The following is a 19,284-nucleotide window of genomic DNA, read 5'->3' as shown; positions in this document are numbered from 1 at the left end:
GGGCACTGCTACTTCAATCCTGGGAATATTATATTACTAGCCATCAGGCTCGCTTCGCTCGCCATATCCGTTTAGCCAGACGTTTAGTCTGGACCCCCGACTGGATTGTCTTAACATATGATAAAAATGCTCAAATGAAAAATGCAGGCGAGCGAAGCGAGCTTGCTGATCTCATTCCTGGACGATCCAGTCGGGGGTCCAGGGGGCGGAGACCCCTGGCTAGACGGATATGGCGAGCGAAGCGAGCCTGACGGCTAGTAAATGATAAATGAATTTATTGCGATCTTATATTATAACAGTAGTCTATAATTAGATAATGTTAAATGATAAAGTAAACTTGTATGGCTATTTTTTGGTGGAAAGTCCCTTGCATGAATATACGCTTTTAAAGCTTATTTGAGCTTTCAATGAGACTTACGACTATTATACTTCAGCGAGTAAGCTGAATTACAATAATTATTACTTCTTTATCTGTAAAAAATGATGAAGTATTATTACCTACTGTATGAGAAATAGAAGAAAATAACTCAATATTTATGATAAATTGTTCTTTTCAAAATTTGTTTGATCCATCAACATCAGGGGAACAGATTTTTATCCGTTTTGGAACCGACAACAGGAATACGAAAATTATTGAATCATTCATAAAAACTATAGTATGTTGCAGTTAGAGGTAACACATTGTGTAAAAGTTAATCGAGGTCAAAGCTCATATATTATAGTAATCTCACTTTGAACTGTCAGCATAGGTTATAAAGGAAGCATTAATGAGATTTATAAGTAATGATGACAGTGTTGAAGTGAATATCACTATAGTCTTTTCTCACACATGTAGGTCCATTTTGTCGTAAATTCTTGAATGGTCTGATGTTTTTATATACGTGTCAAATACATTTGGAATCAATTTATTGCTTTTATTGCTATTGTATTCGTATTTCCCTATCATTCCTCAGCAATATAGAAATTTAAGTTTAGACATAAACTGCTAAAGTTGAGAAATAACAGGTTTCAAAGTGAAAACTACCAATTTTCACAGTGTTGAAGCCTTGTACTTCCTCATAATATATAACTTTCATTCCCAAACTCCACTCACTTTCATTCACTAGCTATTCATTCATTCCCAATAAATCTGCTTATTTTCTAATTTAAAACGGCTCATACACTGGTCCAGCATTGCATGTCGTGCTTGCAGGACGGGCCAAAAAAGGAAGGATCGTGCCAGTGTGTGAGGAATGTCGTGCTAAGCACGTCCTGCATTTTACGGCACGATGGCAATCCAGAAAGGTTTGATTTCCGTCGCGCCAGGCAAAAAAATATCATTTTCACAACCGACTTCTAGCACGGCACGGAGCGAACTGAATTGGCAGTGTATGGCGCTCATTGTGCCATGCCAAGCTGGTCGTGCCAATACAAAAAATGGCAGGATGTGCAATACATGAGCAGTGTATGGGCTGCTTAAAGTCTGTCACGAATCCTACCAGATTCTTCCAGATTCATCAAACTCATCCCAGCTTATTGGGAGAATTAATTTATTATTCTCTCCAAAAAAGTGTAATTATAAATTCACATTTCAAATTGATTATAAATGAATTTATAATATTTTCCAAATTCATCTTCAGAATGAATTTGAACCAGCAGTTCACTTCAGAATGTTCTGAATTATCAATCAAGTTTAATTATCTAAACCTCCATCCATGAGAAATCCTTCATCATTAGCTCACTTCTCTGTATTTTCTACGAGAAAAATTGGACTGAAGATAGACGCTAGTCTGATAAGCTATTCCGATTCATAAGTTGGTCAATTAATTTCGATTGCTTACTATTTCAATTTAATTTGAATTATTATATCAATTAGATTGATTGATTGATTGATTGAACAGAACTAAATCAAAATTATTCGTCGTAAAATGACTTACTTCAATATTTTCATTTAATATTTATGGGTGATGGATAGTGTTGATTTCAAGGGCCATGATGTTGATCTGTCGTGAATCTAGTTATAATTTGTAATTCTCTGTTATACCAAAAGGAAATATGTCATGTAGAATCTAGATAGCGTTAACCTCCTACATACTAAACACTCGAGTTTACCAATTTTATTTTAGTAATTTTATTCAGTAACTGTAGCCTACTATTTCCTTCTTGATTCATGCCCGACTATATTATTAGTGAATAAGAACAATTCACAATATATGGTTGTAGATAAATGTCATTATTTTAATGGAACTATGAAACGTTTATATACATTTTTCTGTAATTGATAAATTCAATTATAAATCTTCTTGTTTCTCTACAATTCAATAGGAAAATTATGTAGCATTATTTGTTTTCACTTGAATATAATTATAATTTTGATTTTGCTACATTATCTTGATTTAGTTACATTTTTTATACTTCTTCTTTTCAAAGGAAGATTTTTGAGAATTTGGTTTTCCAAGTACCTAATAATAGAAATAATTTAGTTCGGGTTTTTGTGTCTTCACCACAGTCACAGCACTTGACTGAGAAATCGTCAAGTGCTAAACCCAAGTTGCAAAGTATCCCAACAATCGCAGAGTCCTAGAATGCATTAGTTTATTTTCAATGATATGCAATGGTGTCGAGATTTCTACCCCTACATTATATTGTAGGTCTAATAAATGAATCTAACAATGTCAAGTAGATTAAATTCAAGAACTAATTCCAACTGATATCATTTACTTGATATTTTATATTCAACAATTGAAACAAGTTTTTTATTGTTGTAATAAGTTAGAGGTTGATACAACTTCAAGTGTTTTTGTTCTGGATCAAAGTTTCGTGAATTTTTCTATTGTGGATGTTTAGTTTTGGATTCGATAATGTCCTAAACTTTAGTTTTGATTTGTTTAGGAAATGGAACGAGGAATATTCAAAGGCAACCAAGAGAAAAAAGGAGCCCAGTTTGACGAAAGTTGTGTTCTCTGTATTTGGAGGAGACATTGCTTTCTTTGGACTCTTTTTACTTTTCATTGAAGTAGTTGTGAGGTGAGTGTAACTTATCATTATAATTTTTTATGTACAATATTGTTACTATAGTGCGGTCCACGTTATAATGGCAAAGGAGAACAACGTTGCCGATCCTCTGTCTTGTCAATGCCTTCTATAGACGGTAGCTGATACAGGTTTATTGATGTAATATTAACTGTTCATTCTCGTTTAAATTAATCAATTATATTTTATTAAGCAAGAAGCTATATTTTTAAATAATTTAATAACGAATTTTCATAATTGAGATGAAATATTTTGTTAAATAACTATTAATTTTACATTGTTAAAATACTAACTGGCAACAGAGCAAAGCAAGAAAGAGATAACGCTACCTGCTTTGTTGAATGATAGACAAGGGTGCTAACCCAACTCTGCTAATCAAACTCTGCCATTATAAAGTGCATTTAACTATAGCTAACTATGCTTTATGTACCATGTTACTGATTACTACATTTACATTTGTGTACCGTATTATTAAATTTGAATCAATAACTATGGTTTATGTACTATATTACTAGTCACTACATTACTTGTCATGACGGTTCAACACTGAAACGACACTGTCTTTAACTATATTGTGAATAGAATTTCAAATAAAATATTAATTTTTATTTAATACTCTGATTCAAATAAGTTGAGACTTGAGCTATCTGCCGTCCAAATATTGGCTTTGCCAGATGGAAAATATGCATAATAGTTCGTTGACTGTCAGTATTCCTCATTAATAGCATCAATGCTCCTCATTAAAGCAATGCTGACACATTGATGCGAATCTTACTATGATTTGGCTACTTTAGATCAGATGAAGATAATAATGTTGATAATCTCTACTGTTTCAATTTCAATCATGTTTGACATTTTTGCTTTTGATGCCAGCTGTTATTATTTTGTGAAATAAGCTCTCATTGAATGAAATCATAATCATTGAAGTCAATTATACCATGGAGAAACAATAGCGTAAGTAGATATCCCATGGTATTGGGCGTTTATGTCACAACTTTTACTGTTATCCCAAGCCGATTACTGTCAATTATTGTTGATTTTTACTGTTTAGACCGGGTAAGAGTGTATGAGCGGCACAATATGAGAGACTACCAGTGTCATAAAGCTTCACGGGACTTCGTGTGCTATCGGCTCGAGATAACAGTAAAAGTTGCGACATAAACGCCCTATGCCATGGGATATCTACTAAATATGCTATTGTTTCTCTATGATTATACTAAGAAAGCAATTTCTGTTTGAATATGTGTGTTTGTGGATATGTATTATGACAATGTGTTGTGACCCCATAAAATAATTTCGAAGAAACCAACTAATCTTTAATACAATTGTGAAATTGGAAGAACAGATAGCCTAGTCAAGGTATCACTCTAATAAAATCGAATCTTATTTATGATAAAGAGTGGTCATATTATCTATAAAGCGATAAGAGAACCATGCAAATCTATAATCATGCAGTAATGAAAATTCTTTGGCAGAAATAAAATTATAAAGCAGCTTAGTTTATTATAGGCAGATTATAAAAAAGGATTGCTTGTACAATTTGAGATAGAATCCTTTGTTTTGATTTAATACATCAATCGATCTTAGATCAGTCGACAATTTATTGAATTAATATCGAATAAATCAGCTGATTGCTCACTTGACTAATATGAATTAAATTATATTTTACTCAGAAAATTGTATATTTTAGATGTTAAAGAAGGTTTATGTAATGAGTAAACAACAATTATTATGTTACTTGAATATTTATTGAAATCTAAAAAAAAGTATGAAAAACCAAGAGTATACAAAGCTCACATAAAAAATTAAATGTATACCATATTGTAGTATCATATATTGAGATTTATTTATTGGAATGCTCACAGGCTATTATATGAGTTATTTATGTATAAATTTCTATTTATCTTTGTATAACAAAGTTGGAGAAACCCTGAATCTTAAGTAACCAATTACATCACGTTTTACTAAGACTAGGAAGCCAATCAGAAGAAGGCTTACAAATTGTTAGAGGAAGAGATGAGAATTTTCTGAGAACTTCTTCTCTCTGGCTTGTGATCTAGACCGATGTGGCGGCACATGAGGATAGGGTTCCTTTCAATTGATTTTTTAAAAATCATCAAGCCAGTCCCTTTTCAAATGTCAAGTTTTGTAATTAATGTTTGATTGTTTATGAACTCAGTGATTATTTAAGAGTTCCTAATTGTACAATATTCCCAAATACATTTAATACTGATAGAAGATTGCAAACAATCTGGACCATATATGAGCCCAGCAGAGTCAAAAAGATTCGACTAATTAATTATTGGAGATAATTAATTATTCTACAAGAACTTCAGCGATCGTCGTTTGAGTGAGTGTTAAGTTTAAATGAGCTCATTTAACACCAAGGCCTTTTTAGTGAATTGGGGAATTATTCAAAAGCACTATATAAATTTGGTTCAAGTTTGAAAATTTCACAACATGTCGAACACTATAATATATTTAATAAGAACTCTTTTTATGAATTTGATATATGTAGGAAGCTTATTTCCATGCATGGAACGAATTCATACCCTGAGATTTGAATGATTATTCTATTAATTATTAATTATTGTTTGAAATATATTCTATTGAACCCATAGACTGAACAGGTTCCAATTTGTCAAATTCTGAATCAACCTGAAGTTTCACATCTCAGTATTAATAAATGAATAGATATTTTTACGGCTCACAATATTGTGAATGCTAACAACTCCTGTGATAGTTGTTAAAATATTAGAGAATTTATTTATTCAAAAAAAATTATATTTATCAAAAAATATTTTTGTCTATGTTATTTTATGGGAATATATTTTGTGTTTTATGTCAGCATACAAAATTCTAGAAGTTTTTATTATTTTCCTAATTCATCTCGTGATATACAGTTTGAGCTGTCTTGGTACCAAGCATTCTTATTCTGCAGCATATATAATTAGTGAATTAATTAATATTGATCTTATTCTGAGCACTTATTACATATCATCCTTTGATGATAGTAATACTATCCAGCCAGCAAAATCTTACTGATATTTATATTAATAAGTCTACAATATATCTATAAGGATCCAGAGAACTTCAAGAACTGGTGTTGTAAGGAATTTCGAAAGAATAAATTAGTGCATACATGTATCATTACTGTATTTATGACGAGCATTTTAAGGATCAACTAGAAAAACAATAGTTGATTTTCATTATTCTCGATTGAATATATGGTTACTGATAATAAGTCACTAACTATCTTTTTGACTTCCTTATTGGTAATCCTCAATATCTTCTGGAGAGCAGCGGTAAAAATTGTTAATCATCAGTTATTGAAACCCATGGTGGTTCATTACATTGAGAGTATTCATGCATCTACTACTGAGCTAGAGCTGTGGTCTGACCCCAGTATATTTGCGAGCCGGACGGCCTTAACTTTTTGCAAATTTATTTGCAAGCTAGGGATATTAACAGCTACACTAGTATATATAAATATACCATTTCACATAAGAATGTCGCCCAACATGGATGGCGATATATCACTTCATAGTATTTATGTCGGATTCATTATTTATTATTTATTAATTCATTATCCGGACTAAATACCACAAGAACTAATGAGAGAAGCCTTCTATTTAAAAAAACCCTGCTCTGAGTAATTCTCATGAAATTCAATCCTGATTGAAATTGAACAGGCTTTTGTGCTACTAGGCCTGATATTTTCATGTTTCAATAAAACTTAAAACTAAAGCTAAAAACTAAATTGAAAAAAAAACATAATATTCCATCAGCTGCTCCTATTTCCTCTCATGATGTCATTACATGACAGAAGAAAAACCAATTGATATTGATAGATCACAATACTAAAGCTGTTGTCAATCCTATTATATCAAGAGAGCAATTTCTGTATATGGTTATATGGTTATGTATGTCCAACGGATCTCAAAAACAGCTCTAATGATTTTCACGAAATTTGGAACATAGTAGGTTTATGATATAAAAAATCGATTGCACTAGGTCTCATCCCTGGGAAACTTGATGAAGGACATGAAAAGGATAATAACTATTTATTCTTGGAAAAACAGATGATAATTTTGTTGTCTGTCGATAACAGAAGATGTGAGTGCCTGTGTAGGAGAGAGATAGAATTATGTCCAGCTGTTGAATCTAGAAATTTTAATCGACTTGATCAAAATAATCTGATTTGTTGACATGACTTGATTAATTTAGGATGATATAGGCTACCATGTCATGTCAACAAATCAGATTATTTTGAACAAGTCGTTTAAAATTTCTAGATTCAACAGCTGGACATAATTCTATCTCTCTTCTACACAGGCACTCTGTTATCGACAGATGACGAAATTATCATCTGTTTTTCCAAGAATGAATAATTATTATCTTTTTCATCTCCTTCAGCAAGTTTCCCAGGGATGAGACCTAGTGCAATCGATTTTTTATATCATAAACCTGCTATGTTCCAAATTTCGTGAAAATCATTAGAGCTGCTTTCGAGATCCGTTGGACATACATAACCATATAACCATATACAGAAATTGCTCTCTTAATATGATAGGATTGACAACTTTAGTATTGTGATCTATCAATATCAATAGGTTTGTCTTGTGCCATGTGATGACATCATGAGAGGAAATAGGAGCAGCTGATGGAGTATTATGTTTTTATTTTCGATTTAGTTTTTAGCTGATATTGAAACATGGAAATGTTCCAGTAGCACAAAAGCCTGTTCAATTTCAATCAGGATTGAATTTCATGAGCATTAATCGGAGCAGGGTTTTTTTTTAATAGAAGGCTTCTCTCATTGGTTCTCGTGGTATTTAGTCCGGATAATGAATTAACAGACAGTGCAACTGGCTCTCTCAAGGTCATGGCTGCATACAAACATGAAGTAACAGAGGAACCAATACAACAGAAGCTGAAGAAATTAGTCGCATTTCTATCACCTCACAATAAACATTACATTCAACTACACATTATGTTTGGAGAGATCGATTTCAAATTTCTTTTGCTATAATCCGGTCACTTTCTGAATCCATTTTCCCAGATGTTCCATGAATACTGTAATGTTTTAAATTAATTAGGGCGCCAAATTTGTTGACTCAACTATAGCTATTGTAATATTTTCCATTTGCACACACTCTCTCACGTTTTCAACGACAGATTATGGAAACTTTTTTCTGATCAGCTGCTACTTGAGGGACCAATAATCCTCTCTCAAGGAACTTCAGCGAATTTTCCCAGAGTTGAGACCTGTTCCAAAATAATGTTTTTTGTCGCAAACCCACTATATTCCTGATTAAATAAAAATCGTTAGAGCCATTTCGATATCCATCCGACATACATACATATCCACAAACACACATATTCAAACAGAAATTGCTTTCTTAGTATAATTGACTCCAATGATTATGATTTCATTCAATGAGAGCTTATTTCACATAATAATAACAGCTGGCATCAAAAGCAAAAATGTCAAACATGATTGAAATTGAAACAGTAGCGATCATCAACATTATTATCTTCATTAGGGGCCTGTTTCATAAAAGTTACAAGTCCTGTAATACAGGAGAATCACCATTCCAATTACATGCTCAATATAGCCGATAAAATCAGCTGTTCCTGTATCAGCTGCTCCTGTATCAGCTGTTCCTGTATCAGCTGTTCCCAAGGGGTCTGTTTCATAAAAATTTAGAAGTCCTGTAATACAGGAACAGCTGATTCTATCGGCTATATTGAGCATGTAATTGGAATGGTGATTCTCCTGTATTACAGGACTCGTCGTAACTTTTGTGAAACAGGCCCCTGATCTAAATTAATCAAATTATAGTAAGATTCACATCAATGTGTGGGCATTGTTTGAATGGGGAGCATTGATGCTATTAATGAGGAATACTGACAGTCAACGAACTATTATGCATATTTTCTAATATTTTTAGAACAAACAATCAATGTTTGGGAATAATTGATTCATGAGAAAAGCGCCTTACTTCTGTGAAAGATATTCTTACATTAGGAAAAGCAACAACAGCTATTAGGCCGTTCCAATAAATAACCCCTTTCTTTCGCCCAGGTTATATTTTGGCCGAATTACCTCATTCTTTGCAAATAGATTCCACAACGGACACTACTGAAGTTTTAAAAGTACCCTCCATATATCATACTGAATTATTAAAATTTAATCGTAACTGTTCAAGCAGTTTTCGCGATGTCGGATGTACAAAAAGAATTAGTCTTGATAGAATAGGATGAATTGATTAAAGCAACTCCAGGCATAAAAGTTTGTTTTATGAAAAATAAAAATTATCTACACTCCCAGGAATAGCTATAGCTTCGATTGAAAGCAGCAGTGCCCAACCAATTTGTTCTCGATAAATGCATTTTAATTAGTTCTTCAACTTGGTGCCAACCTGATGAAGTCATCTCAACTTAATGCCAACCTGACAAAATTATTAATTTAGTTGCCAGTAGTCAAGAACTGTTTTGAAGAGGTACTCTCTCTAGATTATAGTTCTATAGTAACATATGATATGGACATTTCAATTATAATAAAGAAATTGGGAGAAGAAGAATATACATGCTAAAAGACGAACTTTACACCCTTAGAGTTGAAATATCGTCAAAAGATTTCTTAGTGATCACCTAGGACGTATGAGGAAGCTATATTCCAAGTTTTGTTGCAATCCATCCTGTAGTTTTCCAGAAATCGTGATCAGTGAGTCAGTGAGATAAAAATTTTATAAGTATAGATTATAGATTATTGTAATAATAGTACATATAAGCTCAGTTTTTCTCTTTCAGATAATAATATCTAGTATTATATATCATTGTAATAATTTTAATGATAAATAAAAATAGATATCAATGATAGATAGATTTGTTGGTTGATTGATTGCAGGGTAGCCCAACCGCTGTTACTAGGCAGACTGATCAGATACTTCACACAGAAGCAGATGTCTGCAGAGGAGTCAGGGCAGATGGCCGCAGCACACGAACTGGTGACGGAGCGGGACGCCTATCTGTATGCAGTGGGGCTGATTGGGTTGTCTACACTTTCCGCCGTCTTGATCCATCTGTACATGATGGGAGCCATGCATATCGGCATGAAGATGCGAGTCGGGCTGTGTTCGCTCATCTACAGAAAGGTATCACTGCATCTTTGATTACATTTTTGATGTTTAGATCTGTAGTGATTAGATTTAAATTACTATGTTTGCTAGTTTCTTTAATATATGTTTCTATAGTATGTTCAAACCTTGGACTGCAGTATTGCTTTTATGGAATACAGTGCTGCCAGATTTCACAGAAGCCAGAAAGCCTGTGACCTAAACCTAGCTCCGCAGTGCAGGCGGGATGCTTGGCTGAATCGGACTATAGTGAGGTCCACGTTATAATGGCAATGGATAAAGATAGAAGAATAGCGATGCCGATTCTCTGCATTAATTAATAATATTTCTACACTGTCAAAAACATAATTGGCATCGTTGTGGAGCTAGAAAAGGATAGTACCACCGGTTATGTCGAATGATAGACAAGGATAGCAAAACCAAAGTTGATCAAATACTGTCATTATAACATGGATCTCACTATAGGCGCTGAGACAGCAAATAATAGCAGCGTTGGTGGGAATGCGAGCGGCCGCAGTAACATCTTCCACCCAGCAATGGTCGGCGTAGTTTCGCCTAGGGGACAGACGAAAGATCAATCCAGTCGGTTATTATTTGATCCCTCCAGCCAGGCTCAGCCAAGCAGCCAAGACAATAGAACAATAGAGTGACAGTCTTATTCGCGTTCATCAGCTGTTTTCTTTCTCACGGCTATTTTGATTTTTGGGTCTGTATCACAGAGACAAGTAGTGTTTTTGAACGATATTAGTGTCACAGAGACAAGTTTCAAAGGAACAAGTATTTTTATAAATGGCAGTCTCACAGGAACAAGTTCCCACAGAGACAAGATGAGTCTCACAGAGACAAGGTGAGTCTCACAGAGACAAGGTGAGTCTCACAGAGACAAGGTCTGTCTCACTGGAACAAGTAGTGTCACTGGAACAAGAAGAGGGGTGGAGTCCCATTCGAACAAGTGGAGTGTCACAGAGACAAGGTCAGTCTCACAGGAACAAGGTTGGTGTGGTGTGTTGCCTACACATGAAGATGAAGGCATTTCATTTGCTCTAATAAATTTGATGTCATCTGTTTTTTAATATATATACATAATTATATAATATGGTGACATGAATAGAATAGATTGACTGCCTCTATTTTTCTTAGAGAGCGAAGTTAGGGCGCAGTCGACCCTCTCTTACACTCAACTCTCTATCAAGTATTATAACAATACAAAAAAATAATACAAATAATATGATTAAAAACAAACAATAGTTAAGTTATCTACTTATTTAAAATAATAACAAATTTTGAATTATTGAAAAGAAAGAGAAAAAAATACATTGAAAATAATACATAACAATGCTGAATAATAGTTTTTTCTGATACTTCATCACTTTAGTAAAAAATAAGACACTACAGAGTACAATACAGTAGGCCTTCATAGCAACTGAAGTGTTTGCTATACATTTCATCTCCTACTTATTATCACTATGTAAATCTCGAAGTGGATAAGTAAATTACATTATGATTTATTTAAATAGTAAAATAGAATCTTCCTTCAATCAACAAACAACGTGACAAACAACGCTCCTTCAATCCACGTGACATACATATATGAATATATAATTTACAAATGTAAAAAATGTGGTGACATCATTTGATGCCAGCTTTAAACGTTTCTCCTGTGGAGAAAAAATGATGAATTTAGTGGACTGTTTAGTGTATCCTAGACATTTAGATTCAAATCTACATAGCAATTGATTCCCCTTTTCATCCAGGATATTTGTGGTTTCTTAAAATTTGAATTTGTTGTAACAGAATTATTCTTGTTTCAAAAATTATCTTGTTTCAAAAATTATCTTGTTTCAAAAATTATCTTGTTTTTCGGTTAATTCTTTGAAAAACATCCTTATCTAGGAGGTTTGTCGAATACTGTCGAATGAGAGTTTCTTTCTCCCATTCGATTTTCTCACTTACTCCCATTCTGTTAACATGGAGCTCGCTCAGTTTCTGTCCTTGTCGCTGCAATTTCTTTCTTGTTCTCCTTCCTGATTAACGGTCGAATAACAATTTTTGGTAGAAAACAGCTAGTTCAAGTCGAGCTCCCGGTGAGAAAGGATGTAACTCCCGCTTCTTATTTTTTTTCATGTTTAACTGTAAAATTCTGTACTTATTTTGTTCACTAAGTAATGTGAAGTTTTCTATTAATACAAAACCGGTAGTAACTCCATAGTTCACAGTAGTCCTCAAATTTATAATTTAAAATGCCGGTATTCAAATATTACATCAGATTGTTTTAATGCGTGCAAAAACCCGCTATTAAAGGTAATTACTATATATAATAATTCATTGTATTTCTTTTCTATTAATTTTGTGGAAACAAATAAGTTATCATATAAATCTTGAATTTATAAAATTATATATATTGGTTCTTACCAATATCTGAAGAAAGTATTTCCTTAATTTGTTATATTTCTCTGCTCTGGTAGTAATTCTGTTTCAAAGTAAATTTGTCTAAATTTCAAATAATAAGAAAGTAATAGACTTCTTGTTTCTAAAATTCTTGAGTAAATTTTTATTGGAAAAATTTAAATAATTCTTTCTATTGTATTAAATTTTGTTGAAACTTAATTTTCTACTGTTTATTAAATATTGTATAAGTTATAGTATGTATAGGATTTACAAAATGGTTTTTCCTTTATATCCCAAACAGCGGTCGATGTCTACGCTCGAAGTCTATGCTCGATGTCTATGCTGGATGTCCATGCCCGAAGTCCATGATTGAAGCCAGGTCCCATATTCCACGTTCCATGGTGAGGCTGCAAGTCTACATTCGGTGAACCAGACCGATGATTACGAATCCAGGACGTCCAGTCTAATTATTCTGGTACGAGGACTGGTCCAGACGAATCTGGGAAGATTCCACCGGAGTTCGTAATTGTACAAACCCGCCACACCACAAGATTCGCCATCTTCAAATAATATCGACGTATAAGGATATCAGCCAAACTTCGTAACATCGCCCATATGGATAAAGTGTAAACAGTGCTCGCGAAAAGTAAAATATTGCAAAAGTGTTCATCGATTAAAAGGGTTTTGGGGCGCCCCTCCTCAACATATAAGGTATTTATCTGAATCACTATGTATTGAGATCAAAATGTAATCTGTTTATTTTATATTCATAATTTGTTGCACCGTTTAATCTGTTTTCAATATTTAATTAGATGCTCCTTTTAACTATCGATAACTGTACAATTGATTTGATTCTATATTTAAATTTGTCCAATTCTGTTTATCTTCAAAATTAAATTTAACACACATGCTTACTACCGAATATATCGTTTTTATTACAATACTACCCATTTGCAATGTTTAAGATCTGTAGACTGCTGTCAAATTAATTAAGTATACGTTAATTGAATTATTCCGGTCTTTCTTACTTTGTGTTGATGGAATTGATTCCTAAATCTGTCGGTTTGAATCCAGTTTCGTTAGCATGCAATGACGCATGCAATCAATAACGGAAAGAAAACATAGTATTTTCTCTCGACCTTTATCTGCTTTCAACTCGCGCTGACCTGTTGCCAGTGTGTTGAAGGAGATTAGCTTTTGATGTTAGCATATTTTTGATACACTAACCCCAACAGCCATTAGCCGTTTTCACACCGACATCTTGCCGACACAACATACAAACAGGATTTACTCTTATGGACAGTATGAGACGAGGCTGTGTTTTATAACTGCGCGAGGTCTACTGTTCATAGAACTACTAGTCCAGGATTAAAATGTCGTTTTACAAAAATCATCAAATATTTAATAATTCAATACAATGATACATGTACAAATGTAAAACTGACTAGCACCGAGGTAGAATCAATTTATTCTTAAATGATTTGAAATATATTTCAAGTTGTTAGGCTTCATTTATTCATTGAACACCTATTTTATCATTATGGGTTATCAGAACCTATTAGAATTATGTAGATTGCCTTTAATGAATAAATTGATTTCCATGTAAATTTATTTCTACCAAACTCCAAAATAACTATTTAAATGTGACTTTCAATTGTTCAGGTTAAGGCCAAATTTTGATACTGCAGTAACTTATACATTAGTGATATCAATGTAAGAAAGAACAGATTATATCTGGACCTCAGAGCCAAAGGAACTTAACTCACAAACAACACTTTTTCAGGAGAGCCCAAAAACTTTTTTTTTCCTGCATTTTCTTCAATTTCTAAACACTCCATCACTGTCAAATTTTCTAATTAGCATTTTTTATGTTTAATTCACGATATTTACACCCTGGTGTAGTTATTTTTGTCGTATTTCACTCAGATTCTGAGAAAACGGAGTTAATACTTTTTGGTCCTCAGAAACGTGGCACATTCGGCTTGAAAAGTTGAGAACCAAGAAGTAGTAACTCCAGTTTTCAATGTTTTACATTGTAGAAATTCTTCTTATTATGCTTGTTAATTAAATTTTCACAATTACATAAGAATTAAATAATCCGATAATCAGTCAATGTTATTTAAATCAAGCTCAAATCCTACTACCAATAAAGTTCTAGGTATTCTGTGTGTTTTCATATCCTAGTTATAGGATACTAGCAGGAACCCGTGCTTCGCAAGGATCTATTTTCAAAATTGATAATCTGAAAACTTGACGTAATGAAATTTTGAAGAATTGAAAATAGACCTATAACCATCCTTGGTTAATCAAGAATCTAGCCTATATGCAAAATTTCAAGTTGATTAGTCCAGTAGTTCAGACGTGATAATGCGTCAAACATAATTTTCCTATCCCGTACGTGTATAAGCCAACTCTTTATTTTATTATAGATATGGTTAATGACTGCAAGAGATAGGAGTGTGGTACAGAATAGTTGTGAAACTATGATAGCCCCAGGAGTTTCTCGAACACAATAGTAGGTACTACATGAACTTTTTGAAAGTGATTTAAAAAAAATGTTAAAACAACAGAACTGAAAGTTGTCAACCTTATCATTCTATAAGTATCAAATAACTAAAAATAACTAAAAAATAACTAAAAATTCTACCTCCATTTAGAGAGTTCGATTCTTGTTGGCAAGAAACATTTTATTCAACGCAGAAATCATTGTTAATTTACTAAACGATAGGATAAGTTGAATAGTTTTCCTTTCAGGGGGAGTTTTGACAACCCACAAAACTCATTTTACATTTGAGGAAATATCGAAAAAGTGCATAGGATCTTATTTTTTGTTCAGCTTGCCAAAATACCCCTCATTTCAATATTGAAATTTTAGACTGACTCTATAGTGAGTCAATAATTCTATCATGGCTCGAATAATTTTGAAATTGTAATAAAATGAAAATGGTAGAGAATAATTAATTCATGTGAATGTCAACACCTTTATTTAAAGACATATTAACTGCATGCGTTTTTGTATTGCCGATACAGCATTGATAAAACTGTAGACGTTTATTTAGCAGTCTCAAAAAACTGTTCTAGCTAAAAAATTAATAATCCATACATTTGGCCTATACATTGCATCAGGAAAATGAAGTTCAAAACTATGGTTTTCCTAAACATATGTTGTTGACATAATTTCTTTGATGCAGCTGTTTCACATTCGCCATATTATTATACAGAGTTTGTGAAAAAAATATTGATTATCAAAACAATACTTCTATTAAATTAATAATAATATCAAACATATTTATCAATTATCAGAACAATATTATTGAGGTTGAGTGGAATCAGGTAGAACGCAATAACAGAACAGATGTTCTTTTTTGAATTTCTATCATATTATTTTGTTATTTCCAATGATTACAACATATGTTAGAATATCACATGTCAATAAATGAATTATTTCATTTCCATATGGCACTCACCTTACCATGTTCATAACCTTACTTAATAGGATCCTTTTTCATCCTTTGAAACCCTTAGAGGCAATATATCTCAAAATCCGTTCTTAGTGCGCGTCTAGCATGTTTGAAGAATATTTGTGCAAAGTTTCAAGTCTGTAGGACAGTTAGTTTGAGCTGTAGTGTGATTTTACATCAAAATTTTCGAAAAATGCCCTCTCCTGGACCTCCCTGTGCTCCTGATCGAAATTTTTCTGCATAGATCTAATTTTTTTTCGTAGCTGAACAAAAAAGTTCCTCATGACTTTGCTGTGCAATGAGCGGTTGAAAAGTACAAAATTTTGGGGGGGCCCTAGCTCCCTCAGGGGGGCAAATTTCTGAAAATCCTTTCTTAGTGGATGTTTTCAGGCTACCATAAACAATCGTGCAAAATTTCAAGTTTTTAGGCTCAGTAGTTTGGGCTGTGGTGTGATTTCAGTCTGTCGGGGCTTAGCCTTTTATAAGTATAAGAGAAGAGATTTAAAAATAGCTCTTCATCTAAACAGTATTTTAATTAATTCAAATTTCAGATAACATACAAACTTGAAATTTTTCAAGTTTTCAAAATCTTAAGATGTGTATTGTATAGCTGAGGCCAAATAGTTAGGTAGTTTCGTGGGTCTCTCGTGCTCTCCAACAGCTGATGTTGTCAATTAGAGTTCTTATTTGGCTAGGACCTCGATAATGTTTTTAAAATTAGAAGAGGCACTAGATGCTTTATATCAACTGTTAGTAAGTTACATCACTTACAAGAGACCCACGAAACCGCCTGACTATTTGGCGTCAGATATACGTCAGGTATAGTAATGGTTCAATACTGAAATAGTGATTTTTGTCAATTTTTTAAATGTTCATTACTTTGTAAAATATCCAGAATAATTCACAAGCTCAATGCCGTGTTGCATGACAAGCTTGAAGTGGAATCATTTATGTGTTTCAATTCCTGGTTTATCAGGCTCTGAACTAACACCACATAATGAATTAGTCTTATTTCATCAAATCATTTTGATAAAGGATACCTATGTGAGTTGCAATGAAAAGCATACCATATATTTTCATGAAGATAAAATTTATTATATAGATAATAATGTTGGCATTTGAATAATTGATAAATGAACAGCAATTTAATTATTAAACTTCATCTAAAACATCATTGCCTTCATCGCCATGGGGAAGACTTTGAAAAAACCCATGATATTCTTCAGGAACCCATTTCAAGAGAATTTGAAGATCTTGGTATTTAGCATTGCTTATTTTCTTCCTTTGTGCTCTCAGCTGTGGTAGCTCTTCAGGAATAGAGACATCCTTTCTTCTGTTTCGAACTAGATCGACGCACTTGAATTCACTTTCTTCAAATGAATTTTTGAAGAATAACTTCCCTGGTTCATTTTTTTTCACTTGAAACCATACTGCCGACGAAATTTGAAAGCTGCTTCCATCAATACATTGCTTCCTCTGAATAAGAGGTCCTGATCTTTCTGTCAGCGATGTGAAGGACAAAAAATTTTCCAGCATCATTCTCACAACATTGAAAGGTGGGCCTGTCTTTTTTGCATTTGTGATTACATTCACCCAGTCATTGCATGTGAAAATTGTGTGACTGGGTGCCTTCTTTGACGCTCTCTCAATGACACTGTGGTCACTGTCCACTTCCATGTGTGTGTGTCCTCTCAAAAGAAACTTGTGATTGATTACTTTCAATGTTTTACTTATATTCAATAGACACATGTACATCAACACCATCATCAAGTTTCTATTCTGCCCGGGACAACTATCTGTCCACACAATCAAATTTTCTAAATCCTCATCTTTCAACCCTGCCTCAATTGCCCATGTGTATAAGCATGAGGCTATCTCGTTGCCACCGCGACCTGCCGTCGATTCATCCCATAGCATACAGTAGGTTTTATTAGAGCTATGAATTGTATAATTTAGAGTCCAAAGTTTTCTCAAATAGAAGCTTTGGGAATTTGATAGGTTTGGAGTAGGTAGACATTTTTGGAGGTCTGCCATGACCACTTTCACAGTTGTTTTATCTTTTTCTTCAAGTTTGTCTTCTTTTTTTAGTTTATATCGTGACTCAGCGTCTTTTCGATGTTCATTTAGTTCATCCTTTATTCTTCTACTCTCCTCATCCGTCTTTGCACTCTTCAGCTTACAAGCATAGAGGTCACATGTGTCACATGTATCATTGTTGGGTAATTTGAAGAAATGTTAAAATCTTCGTTGAAAACTTTTCTGAAAATCCATTCTTTGCCTTCTTTTGCTCCATTGGTTTTGCACTCTTCTAAGTAATTTTTGTACATAATAGAAATGTTCAAGTGATGACCAAGATAAAGACGGTTTGTTTTTTCTCTACTGTAGTGACTCTCATATTTTGGATACTTATTGATATGTTGTTTAATGCCTTCAATTATGTCTTCTGAAATTTTAGTTGAAGGCTTGTGCTTTCCCCTTTTCTCCTCTGTTATGAGGCCCACATCAGAAATTTTTTCCAAGGAATTTCGTAAAAATGTCTCTGAAATGCATAGGGTTGATAGGAAAAATGCTTTACAAACTTTGATTTTATTCCCTTTGGTTTTCTGGTTTCTTATAGATTATAATTGAAGACAATCCTCAATATTTCACAAATAATAGATATCTCTGGCAAAGTATTTCAATAATAGATTGAATAAATTTCATTAATAAATAAAACAAACCTAAGACATTGATCACCAGAGTGCGCTGAGCATGATCTGTCTCCCAGCTGTTTTAGCCAGTCTATTAAACTTTCTTTTCGATAGCTAAGATACGCTGATACGGAAGCACTTCGATACACTTGCGCAGGGAGTGGAACTTACGTGAAATAGCCTCATAATCTGTTTAGAGCCAAAGAATAGTATCTGGAATTACTATTCTTGGCATTGGAATTCTTTAAAGCTAGACAGTAGTAAGGTGGACTTACTACTGTTTGGTTTTGGGAGAATATTGGAGTTACTACTGTCTAATCCTTGTTATCTTGAAAACGAAGTAATTCTGGAGTTAATGCTTTTTGGCACTGAAAGAGGGAACCTAAATAAGTCGTTTTATGCAAAAACCTGAAAATGCCATTTTTGGAGTTAAGGTCCTCTGGTTCTGAGGTCCAGATATACTTCTAGATGGATGGAACAATATTGGAAAGATGTTATCCAACGGTATTTGAATACACACCCCTGACTGTTACTGTATGGGAGTACCACCAGTAATTTATAAATTTTCAATTCAAGAAAAGAGTGGTTATA

At 33.4% G+C, this 19,284-nt stretch overlaps 1 protein-coding gene across 1 annotated transcript in view; it reads left to right on the top strand.

The window, feature by feature from the left end:
• LOC111050522 (multidrug resistance-associated protein 4-like) overlaps positions 1–19,284 on the top strand; it is a 148,826-nt gene that overhangs the window by 53,938 nt on the left and 75,604 nt on the right. The window contains exons 4-5 of the mRNA XM_039440393.1: positions 2,872–3,006; positions 9,926–10,172. Of these exons, the coding sequence (XP_039296327.1) occupies positions 2,872–3,006; positions 9,926–10,172 (382 nt within the window). The remainder of the gene's footprint in view (positions 1–2,871; positions 3,007–9,925; positions 10,173–19,284) is intronic.

The sequence above is a fragment of the Nilaparvata lugens genome, chromosome 13 (genome assembly GCF_014356525.2).
Source record: "Nilaparvata lugens isolate BPH chromosome 13, ASM1435652v1, whole genome shotgun sequence".
NCBI lineage: Eukaryota > Metazoa > Arthropoda > Insecta > Hemiptera > Delphacidae > Nilaparvata > Nilaparvata lugens.
Note: the sequence above shows the minus strand (reverse complement) of the source record. Positions and strands in the feature narration are given on the sequence as shown.